Source organism: Silurus aristotelis, assembly GCF_946808225.1.
Source record: "Silurus aristotelis genome assembly, chromosome: 2".
In the NCBI taxonomy this organism is placed as follows: Eukaryota; Metazoa; Chordata; class Actinopteri; order Siluriformes; family Siluridae; genus Silurus; species Silurus aristotelis.
Window position 1 is genome coordinate 34,652,504 of NC_139575.1, and position 12,462 is coordinate 34,664,965.

At 38.8% G+C, this 12,462-nt stretch overlaps 1 protein-coding gene across 1 annotated transcript in view; it reads right to left on the reverse strand.

Annotated features, from left to right (window-relative positions):
- The window catches only part of cacng2b (calcium channel, voltage-dependent, gamma subunit 2b), a 54,601-nt gene that overhangs the window by 4,454 nt on the left and 37,685 nt on the right, over positions 1 to 12,462 (reverse strand). Inside the window, exon 2 of the mRNA XM_083523477.1 lies at positions 9,093 to 9,176. Coding sequence (XP_083379603.1) covers positions 9,093 to 9,176 — 84 coding nt within the window. The remainder of the gene's footprint in view (positions 1 to 9,092; positions 9,177 to 12,462) is intronic.

Here is a 12,462-nt window from a genome sequence, read left to right on the forward strand (position 1 = left end):
AGAATCTGTCTGTCACTCTCTGCCGTTATCGCTACTTCAGTGGGGATGCATTCATCCTGCTCCCTTTTTCTATTAGTCCATTGTCTTAATCTCCTGTATCTGTTCATCATGCAGCTGTCTGTCTTATCGGTTAGTGGACAGATGGGCTGTTGTCTCTGACCCCCAATGTCTCTGACATTGCCCTCTAATGGGCTAAAATGTGTGTGTGTGTGTGTGTGTGTGTGTGTGTGTGTGTGTGTGTGTGTGTGTGTGTGTGTGTGTGCGTGCATATAATTTTGCTTCATTTGGACAAAAGTATGTGGACACCATGAACAATATTTCGTCATAAATGTACCTACTGGCTGAATGCTTACTATCACACGTATTTCTGGTTCTTGCTCAAACTGTTGCCCCAATTTAAAATGGACATATGTGTATCATATTTGCATTTTTGTAAGGATTCCCAACCAACGGGACTCAAAGCAACTAGTAGACAATATACACCGACCAGGCATAACTTTATAGCCACGATCAAGCATAACATTATGACCACCTGTCTAATATTGTGTTGATGCCAAAACAGTCCTGACCTGTTGAGCATCAACAGCATTAACTTATTAGCAATTTGAGCTACAGGAGCTTGTCTGTCAGATCGGACCACATGGACCAGCCTTTGCTCCCCATGTGCATTTATGAGCCTTGGACACCCATGACCTTGTCACCGAATCAGAAAGAGCTTTAATGCCAGGTATGTTTGCACTTACAAGAAATTTGTTTTGGTGACAGAAGCCAGATGGCTGATTTAAAAGTCAGATTTAAACCTGCACTCACACCAGCCCATTGTGGAAAAGATTGGACCCTAATCCTAGTCTAAATGGTCTGAATCATCTAAACATCCATTCACTGTTTCGGCAAGCACATATACCATGGTTGGATTGCTGCACATAAGGTTAGCATGGCTAGCATGCTAATCAGCAGGGCCAATCATGCATACATAAGATTAGCATGTTTCATCATGCTAATCCTTTTTCTATGGGATGTGATGGTTAAGGTTCTGTGTTACTGATTGGTAGGTTGGGGGTTCAAGCCCCAGTTTTACCAAGTTGCCACTGTCAGCAAGACCTTAACCCTCTGTGCTCCAGAGGCGCTGTAGCATGCCTGACCCTGCGCTCTGCCCCTGGTTTCCATTCACCTGGATATGTGAAGAAGGAATCTCACTGTGCTGTAATGTATATGTGACAAGATGTAAAAGATGACAAAAATTTCCCTTTTTCCTTTATCACTGAAACATGCAGTTGTTCAATGCACTAGTGCTATAAGCATATAACAATATGATTTATTACACAAGCCAAAGGATCAAGGAGGAGGACAAGGATTAAATTAGTATTCCCAAGTTTTCCCAGTGAATGTCACAACTTCTGAAGCTTATTTTGGAACTTTTAAATATTCTTCAGTCAGCATCATTTTACCTTGAGAAATGCCATAACCTTGCTACTATCACCCTCCTTCTGTTTCATTCCCTCTCTTTTTTTGCTCCATCTCTCGTGTGTCAGAGCTCCAGGTGGTGGGCTTTATTAAATATTAAGGTGACCTCAACCCTGGTCACTTTCCCTCTCTCTCTCTCTCTCTCTCTCTCTCTCTCTCTCTCTCTCTCTCTCTCTCCTCGTCCCCTCAGTGATGTTGTCAGGCTGCATTATCTACTCGATGCAAAGTACCCCTTCATTTTTTCCCACATTCAGCACAACTCAGGTAAGAACACTCACTGTGCACTGATGGTGAAGTTGAGATATGTACCTCTATAGATAAACTCCTGACGGTTCCCCTGCGATGCACACACCGGTAGTTCGGTAGTCACCCAATTACGTACCGGTCCGAAAAATACTGGTTTTCAGTACCCATCCCTGATTACAGCACAGTGAATTTCTTTACAAATCCCAGTGATGTAGAAAGCTGGGGTCAGAGATTACACAGCACCCCTGGAGCATGGTGAGTTAAGGGACTTGTTCAAGAGTGACAACTTGGCAATACAGGGGCTTGAACCCCCAACCTTCCGAGCAGTAACCCAGAGCCTTACCACTCTCATGTATGTTTCTTTCTTCATTGATTTCAATTAGACATGAACACATGTGACTGTGTGTCAGTAATTGAAGTTAAAGATAAGCTTTATGGAAACAGTTGATGATATACACAAACCATGTACTGTAGAGATCCAGAAGGTAAAATATGACTCTAGTAAAAGTTCTCCCTTTAAACTTTCACTTGAATAAGTACTTAAAAAGTATTTAAGTTCCCAAAGTACTATGATTTATTATGTTTGTAGCGTCCCTCGTATCATTTTTGTCACAAGACTGTAAGACTAATGTTACTCTCAGCACACCGATCTATTAATAGAATGATATTAATGAGTCAAACACTGATTTATATCCATTACAGTTATCTACATTTATATACAGTTATGAACACTCTTTTTCAACTTCTTCAAGAAGAAATTGCACCAATAAGGCCACGTGTGTTGTGGCAAGTTAGAGTAAGGAGTTTCTTCCATCATTTATTCCTCTCAAAATGTTCTGCTTGCTGTTAAACTGTATGTTCGTGCTAAAAGATGATACCACCAACAGAAAATCAAAACAAGTTTAAAACAGAGTGCACGCTCGATCCTGATTGGTGGCTTGCTGCGTGTTTGATTAGTCAAGTTTTTATCCACTCATAAAAAAAAGAACCACTTATTTAGCAAAATGTAGTTGAGTCAAAATATAATTGAATGAAATGTAGTGAAGTTAAAGTAAAAGTCTCCCCAAATGGAAATACTTTAGTAAATATGTAGTAGATATGCAAAAAAAGTTACTTAAGTCTAGTAACAGATTACATTTACTTGGTTACTGTCCACCACTGATGGAAACTGTATTAATCTATACCCTGTCTTTAACATATAGTGAGAGAAGGAACGGGAAAGACAGAAGAGTTCACAATAGGAAGCCAATTTGCACATAATGGTGAGACTTTTTTTTTAATTATTGCATTTTTTTTACCCATGTGTTGTGCAAACGGCTCTTTTCCCGTCCCTCTTGCTGACTTTGACACTCACAAAAGCAGGCTTACTTTCACACAGCATGAGACCTAAAATCAGTACTCTGGAAACATCTGCTTCTTTATGTAATCCTACAGAAGGAGTGATGACCAGGGAAAGGAGGAGAAGTAAAACGATCAATTTCCAAAAAAAAAGGATAAAGAGAGCAGGACGAAATCAAGAAGAAAATAAAAACAAACGATATTGACCGACCTCTACACTCACACACATCATCAGATCCGTTCCCTCGCTCGCACACAGATCCAGAGATAAGCGTTCATCTAGGTCTCGGGATGGCAGCGCGTTACCATGGCAACGAGGACTCTAAGGAGTTTAGAACGCATCCGTTGTGACACAGTTACTCGTACATCATTGCTGACAATCTGTGTTTTACTGTTAAACGCCGTCGCACCGCCCCGTCCACCTCGGCCCGTCAGCATACGATACGAGCAACACTTACCTGTGTGACATCATAACGCAAACACCTGAACTACGGGAATGATATAACATAATGCCTTTGTTCTAATAAAGCAATAATACATGATTGAATTCCTAATTCAAATTCTAGCAACAAGGAAACTATTTGAAATGACTAAGCCCATTTGGCACAATCATGTCCAGGAAGTGAGAAATTCACTGGTGAACCATAGTGATACATCAAACACTAGAAATATTCCACATCGAATACAGAACACCCATAATGCACTTCAGCATTTGGAAATGACCCATATAGTACATGGATTAAAACGCCTCCTCAGTGGACTGGTGATAGTGAGATGTGTGTGATGGTGCTAATGAGGTGGCAGACTGAAACTCTACATCACACAATAAAGGGTGCTACTTTAGTGTTGCTTATTGAGGAAACATGGAATGAAGCACCATTTTAAGCTTCCCTTCACTATATTAGAGTGCTGCATAGTGTTTTCGACGGTGGCATCTGATTTATGTCGCTTATGCGGAAGTGTAGTGTAACCCTTTAGATTTGTACGAAAGGAAACAAGGACTAAAATTGTGGAATTGGTAATATTATAGAAATATATTTAAAAAATCATATAAAAGAAAAGAACATGATGAAAATGACTTTGGTAAGCAAACAGAGTTTCGTTTAGGGAATAGCGGTTTTCAATTACCTACATGTTTTGGGTTTTTCAAATCAGGAATCTAAAGTAGGGTGACATTTGTTAATAGTGTTCCAGTGCTCATGGATCTTAGTTAAAATTTTTAAAATCGATTAAGCATAACATTATGAGCGTTGAAGTGAAAACACTGATTATCTCTTCATCATGGCACCTGTTAGTGGGTGGGATTTATTTATTAGGCAGCAAGTGAACACTTTGTCCTCGAAGTTGACGTGTTCGAAGCAGGAAAAATGGGCAAGCGTAAGGATTTGAGCGGGTTTGACATTTTGCCAAATTGTGACTGGGTCAGAGCATCTCCAAAACTGCAGCTCTTGTGGGCTGTTCGTAGTCTGCAGTGGTCAGTATCTATCAAAAGTGCTCCATGGAAGGATCACTAGTGAACCAGTGACAGGGTCATGGGAGGCCGAGGCTCATTGATGATGCTGTTGATGCTTAAACGGGTCAGAACTGTTTAAGTAGCAAAAGGGGGACCAACACAATATTAAGCAGGTGGTCATAATGTTATGCCTGATCTGTGTACTACAACACTGCATTATGTTGGTTACTCCGAATTTCACTTTGTATCAGTGCTTTTCCTTCAGGTCCTCTATTATACTGATAGGACGCCATTTTGAAATGCAGGCCATATATTAATGAGCTTCCATATAACATCCCGTTCCTGATTTTTCTCTTGGGAGCAGTAAACAGGACGGCATTTTCGAATTTCATTCTCTCAAGCGGTGTACATGTTGTTTTCGGTTCTTCCTTTGCAAGAAAAGCAAAAGATTTACTCGTTTATTTTCAAATATTCCAATCCTACTGAGAGGGAGAGGGTAAGCAGTGTAAGCAATTTTGAAATTTGATTCCAAATATTAGGACGTGATTTTGCTCGACCTGGATCACGATTGTGCCAAATTGAGTCTTGGAAATTTCAGATAAGATCAGAAGTTTGTTTTTTGCTAAATAAATGCTTTCTCGATAGACTAAAGCACATCGTGATTATTATGATTCTCAAACATGAAATAAAAGGTGCAGAATAATGACAGTTTTTGGGCGATAGAGTGATCCATATTCGATAATGTAAAAAACAGTGAATATGGAACCATTTTGTGTTGTTTTTCATGTATTTGTGTGCTACATATTGTCTAGTTTTTCTAGATTAAAATGATATTTGGAATTTTTTATACTGTACTAGCATTCCATATAGTACTGATTTTCCAATGCATGGAACACAGTGCATTCAAATGTTGGTCGTTTTTGTTAAATAAGGATTTTCTAACGCAAGAAAGAGCAAGTAGTCATTTCCAATTTTGTCTTGTATATTTGATTTTCATTCCCAAATCACTGTTTCCTGCGCTGACATTTTCCAATGTCGAGAACAGTGAGGTGGTTGTCGTTTCATATTTTGTTCTTTTTTCTTTTCTTTTTTTTTTTTAATGTACAGAACAGTCACTAGGGTGCCATTTCAAGTTTGATTGCCCGTGTAGTCTTTGCTACACACTGCTCCTGATTCTCCACTGAAGGAAATGTCGTTCTCGATATTATTGCCTCAATATGTTTTCTTTGCAACTGTTATTCTGTAGATCACTTCCTCTACATTGTGCTTCTTACATTTCAACACAGGGAATGTATAGGAAGCCATTTTCAATTTGGTTTCAATGTACAGTGGATATATGAATTGATATAGAAAATTCAATGGAATTTTTTTTTTATAACAGGCATTAACCAATCAATTAACCAATTAACCAATCAAATTTAAACTAATGTTCACACATGTTGAGACAGCATTTTTCAGGAAAATCCAAAATAATTGCCAAAATAAACAAACAAACGATATGCTGTGGAAAACAAGTGGAGAAAATAGGAATATTTTCACAGGACATCCCTGTTAAAAAAAAAAAAGATAAGATAAGATGAAAACTTGTCAGGAAGGCTGCTAAAAGGAGAACAGGAAAATTAAAGGAACTGCATATCTCACGAGTATTCACAACAATCTCAACAATATTTTTCACATGTCTGGGCCATGAGGTAGAAAAACCCAGCATGTCTAAATCACCACTGAACCATGTGGCAAAATGCCTTCCTTCTCTGAGGAGCTTAGCATAAGATTTTTATCAGCTAAAAGAACACCATACCTACAGTGAAGCATGGTGGGGGCAGCACTGCGCTATGGGGTTGCTGGTCTTCTGCTGGAACTGGGTTCTTATCAAGTAATCATGGTTAGCCCTGAATCTATTTTGGAAAAAAGCCCGCAGGCATCTGCTAGACAGATGAAGATGAAGAAAAATTTGAGCAGGATGATGCCTCAAAGCACAAATCCAATTCAATAAAGGCATGGATTTGGAAAATAAAAATGAGGGAAGGGAATTAAATGCCAAATCAAGATGTGCCAAGTTGATAGACTGAGTGTCTAAAACACTGAGTGCTAAATTGCAATTACAAAACCTGGCGCTAACCAGGGTGGGGTTATTATATTTTTGTCTTTTTTGTCTTATATTTAGCAAAACCTGTCTGTTTGTTTTACACCTGTTTTGCTGGCTAAACTATCAACCTGTAACTTTAAAGATTGGTCTTGTCAGGTCCCTGTACTGTGGATGTTCCACAAAATTAAATACAACTTTATACAGATCATTTGGAATAAACACACATAGATGTTGCAGTTTATTGTGCCATTAGTGAATTGTTTTCCTGATATCAGTGTGCGATATTAGACGAAGCATGGATGAGGTCAGTGAGCTAGGTCATGTCATTAACCCAAATAGGATGACATCAGAGAGCAGACATTGCCATGGGAACAGCAGGAACATGATATACAGCCCTGAACAAGCTGTATTGATCTAATATAAGAGAGACCTATATGTGTGTGTGTGTGTGTGTGTTTGTGTTTTTGTGTGTGTGTGTGTGTGTGTGTGTGTGTGTGTGTGTGTGTGTGTGTGTGTGTGTGTGTGTGTGCATGTATTGGGGGGGGGGGGGAAGAGAGAGAGAGAGAGAGAGAGAGAGAGAGAGAGAGAGAGAGAGAGAGAGAGAGAGAGAGAGAGAAAGAGAAACAGATGGAGGTAGACAGTCAGGATTTGAACATTTCTCTAATTACACCATACACACCCAGAACCCTTAGAACTCTGTGTCTTCCATAGTAGGTTTCATTATCTTTTCCTCTTCTTCCTTCTTCTCCTTCTATCACTCTGACCTTGTCTCCCGCCTCATCTTACTCTCCCAGGCCACTCGCACTCGTCCGCGTCTCTCTTTCTTGCACTCGCTCGCTCGCTATCTCTCTTACTCTTACACCAAGTCTTTCTTTGTCACATCATTCTTCGCTTCATCTCATTTTCCATGCTTGAACTGACCTACATATGTGCATAGACGTGTGTTAAAGGTGTCACATTATTTGAAAAACCCTACATTTTCAAATATTTAGCATTAAAAAGCAATTATTAAAAAACCTACGACACAGAATATTAGCAGTGTGTATTTGTATCACGTAAATCAAGACATGAACGAGATGAACATAGTGATGCTTCGTTAAATTGAACGTTTCTATTTATATGTTATATATCTTTTTTATATTACCTCTTAATTAAATATGATATAACTTCCTTTTCACTACATATGCTTACTACACAGGGTTTATCATTCAATACCTGTCAAGTTAGGAAACTCCTGGTTTTTGGTGGTTTTTTAAAGCCACCTGCATGTTACAGGTAATGTAACGGTACAGTATGAAGAAGTATTGATCAAACGAATATATAAATGGACACATGTTCCAATTTAGTTTGATTGAAAAATCCTCCCTTTACACTCTCTTGGCATCCGGAAATACTTTCCTCTTCTAATTCTTGCCAACGGTGGTCTTTACTAGTATTTTTTTCCCCAACTTTCAATCCAGTTCATTCCTTAGCAGCTCAATAGGATTTAGGTGCGGTGACTGGGCAGGCCGTTCCATGATAGATAACACTCCAGCCGACTGTTTGCTCTTGGACATATGCTTTAGGTCATTGTCTTGTTGTACGGTGAAATCTGTTCCAATTGTACCAATGGTGTTGTGTATGGAATGGTAGCCATGTTGGTTCAGTTTACCTTTCACCCAAAATAAGTGTTCGACCTTCCCTGCTCCAGAACAACCCCAAACCATTAAGCTTCCACCTCTATGTTAGACTGTAAGTGTGAGTGATATCTTCTATTCTGTTCGCCATCTTATATAGGGTCTTATATATGTTAGGGCCATCGATGTCCAATTTAGACTCATCTTTCCACAGAACTTTTTTCCACTCATTCACTGTACAATTGTAGTGTTTTTGCCTTTTAGCTTGTTGCATTACCAAAAGGAACATGCCTGTGTCTCAAAAACCATAAAATACTGGTTGTTTCTACACTTTTGACTGTAATACATTAGGCCATGCATGTTTGAGATTGAATCCCAGATATTGATTGTCTAATGATTCCTACTACATTCATTATTCGTTTTCAAACACAATTAAGACAATAGTGTATACTGCGTCAAATGAAAATAAAAGTTGCCCATGTCAAGCGTTTGAATGCGAATTTATGGTTAAATCAAATAAATACAATTAAAACTTATACTATTCAAACAGTGCAAGTCATTCCATAACGGGAAAAAAAAAAAACGTGGATTGAGTGTGTGAGTGTGTGAGTGTGTGTGTGTGTGTGTGTGTGTGTGTGTGTGTGTGTGTGTGAGTGTGGGTGGATGGGGTGAAGGAGAGATTTGACCTATTTAGGCACAAAGTAAAATATTTATAGAAATGACTGGCCTAATTGGGGAGCAGCAGGCCGGCCCTCTCACGTTCCTCCATCCTCCTTCCCAAGATTTGGAGTACATGCTCTGCTTTCTCCCTTTCTCACCTCAAACGCATACTTCGCTCTCTCCGTACAGACACACACACACACACACACAAAAAGCAAAGGTAACTTACGAAGAAAATACTCTCCTGCGTCAGCTTCATAGTCGGCGTCTTCAGGAAAGTGATCGATCTGTTTACACAGTCCTTTAAAGTTCCCTGCAGAGACAGAAGGAGAGACAGGCCGAGTGTTAAAATGAGACTGTAACTTATTTCACACCTTTATGGACATAAGTATTGGGACACTTGGCTTTTCCAGCCATATGTGGTTCTGCCCGAAGCTGTACCAACAAAACTGGAAGCACACAGGTGTATAGGAGGCCTTTAGGTGCGGTAGGAGACTCAACACTCTTCCAGCATCATAATGCCCCTGTTCACAAATCCAGCTTCCTGAAGATGTACTTTACATTGGTTGGTGTATAAGATCTCCTGTTATAGAGCACTGACCTCAACCACTACTGAACACCTTTAAAATTAATTTGGATACTGACTGCACCCTCACCTACACCATTACCTGACTTTGCGCCACCTTGTCGCACAAATCTCAACCAGCACACTCCAAAATCTAATGGAACATCTCAGAAGAGTGGAGGTTATTATAACAGCAAATGGACACTAAATGTGGAGCGGGATTCTCAAAAAGCACATGACCCTTATTATTAGGTGTCCACAAACTTTTGTTCATAGAGTGTATAGTATTTATACAGTATGTATAAAGAACTGGTGTTAGACAGTGTGAGAAAATAAGAACAAACAAAAAAAACCATGGCTAGACATGTTCATTAAATTCCCATCTAATTCCAAATCAGCGAATCAGGAGTCATCTGTTAACTTTATTTACGCAGATCGTATGTCTGGAAATCTTATTCCAGCCAAACAGCACTTAGGAAAGCAAACCTCAGACATCAAAAACCTCTTGAAGGGTTACATTTAAGGTTTGTGGAACCTTCTAGATGTATTAGAAAGATTGATTGGATGGTCCATTGATGCTGAATGTGTCCTAAAATACTGCTGTTAAACAGACCCTTGTTAATTGCTGAATGAAAGATTTAGGGCCAGCGGCTGTCCTTCAGATGTGCAGAGGACACAACACACACACACACACACACACACACACACACACACACACACACACACACACACACACACACACACACACAAACAAACATTTCAAGGGTGACATTATCATGTAAGTGGTAGAGAGGAACATTTCGATATTCTTAGAAAGTACTTTGCGTGTGTTTCTAGAACTTCAGTATGACTCGTAGATGGTCTTAAAGGTCTGTTTTTCCACAGTTAGCTGTCAATGCGAAGGGTAATTACAGTATAACTGTAGCTATATACAGTTTTGTTTTTCCATATTTAGAAAGAAATGTTAATATTTCTGACAGATCGTTGCAAGATTTCCAAGGTTCGTTTGTTAATATAACAGCCTCAACAGGTATGTGTTAGCTAGGTATGTTGCACTCTTCTGTTATTAGCTTTTTTATATGCTAGGTCTGAATGTTACCTAGCAAACCCATTATACACAACATGACACACCATGGCGGATTTGTCCATCTGAAAAGCAGGAATTCTTCTGTGGTTCTAAGGAATTCATGGTGTACTTGTAAAAAGTCTGGTGACACGAATGCTTAGGACTGATTAGCATGATTGATCAAACTTTTTTATTTTATTTGAAATATAATACAGTAGTGAAGAAACTGAGAATATTAAGGTGTTTCCAGAATGAGTACTTCGACACTGAGTAAACAATATTGTAGGTACTTATATATAGTTTTATTGAATTTTATTTCATTCTTATGAGTGCTAGTTACAGTGCACATTTGTGAGGTAAATGTGAAGATAATGTTGCTATTTCTGACAGCTTCGTTTCATTTATTCTCAATTAACAGGCTGTTTAGCTGTTCTGAGACTTTTCTCACACATTCAATAACACATCTAAGATAAGAGATGTTCAGGATCGTTTGGTTTGATTTCCCCTCAGTGTAACCCGTCGACGATGCGGGAATTTACGGTGGAATGTTGTCTGGTCTAAAACATAGTACATTTTGTTACATATCTGGTATCTAATTTCTCTCAGTAAGCCTTGAATGTCTCAGAGTCTTTTCTTACAAGTTTGCAAACACAACATTGGAATGATACGAATTCTGACAGAATCTGATTCAGTTCTAAGAATTGCCAAGGTTTTTTGTTAACAGCTATGTGTTAGCTAGGTAAGTTACTAGCCTCTGTTTTCAGTTAGTTTCTGCTACAAGGTTGTATTTTGCAGCTGCCTAGCAACAGTAATAGCACACCTCACCCATTTAAACCATTAATTTGTTTCCTTGTACACAGGAAAATCATTTAAATTCCATTTGCACCAGTTTCTAACAGAATGATGTCATTGTCGAGGACACTTAGAGCTTATCTGATAGCTCTTCTCCGCACCACATGCACCATGTCCACTCTTATGATGATTAATACACTCAGTGCACAAATGTTTTATCTATTTTATATGAATTCATAGAAAATGCTAATTTTTCTTATTACAATCAGGTATATTTATGCTAGAAATGTGGCCACTCTCTGTCTTTCACCCATTCTGCTTCTCCCCCACACTCACTTTTACATCAACACATATGCATAAAACCTGAGCTACTGAATCTTTTATGACAAAGCTGGCAGAACCTCACACCAACCACTAATGCGCATATCACATGCACACACAGATCACAAGGTAGAACCTTTTTAGCTTCGTTCAGTTTGCACCTTTTGAGTGCCATTCAAAGGTGTGTGTGTGTGTGTGTGTCAGTGTGTGTGTGTGTGTGTGTGTGTGTGTGTGTGTGTGTGTGTGTGTGTGTGTGTGTGCACGCCAATAATTAGGTATATGTGACGTATTGCAATAGCAACAAAAATATTACCATCAGCATGAACGACATAACAGTGGGGAATTTATTAACAGGTAATTGTAAACGTATCTGTAGTTTAATGAAGTATTTCATTTTGGGCAGACTTTTACTTTAACGTCACTACATTTCTTCAAATATTGTACTTTTTACCACATTTTGTGAAATCAGTCGTTCCTTTTTTTAATTTTTTTATGAGTGGATAAAAACTAAACTGCTCAAGCACGCAGCAAGCCACCAATCAGGGTTGAGCTCGCGCTCTGTTGTTTTGATTGCCGTTTGGTGGTATCTACTTAGCACAAACATAGAGTTCAGTGTCAACAGTGAACAAAACATTTTTTAAGAGTAATAAATGATGGAAGAATCTCCTGACTCTAACTTGCCACAACACCCATGGCCTTATATTTTTTAAGTAGGTGAAATGAAGGTTTTGGGCTCATGATCATTGTAAAAGATATCAATCGGTGTTTGACTTATTAATCATTCTATTAATAGATTGGTGTGCTGAGAGTAACATGTTCACATAAACTGAGTTGATTAAGCAAAAGTCCTGTGAC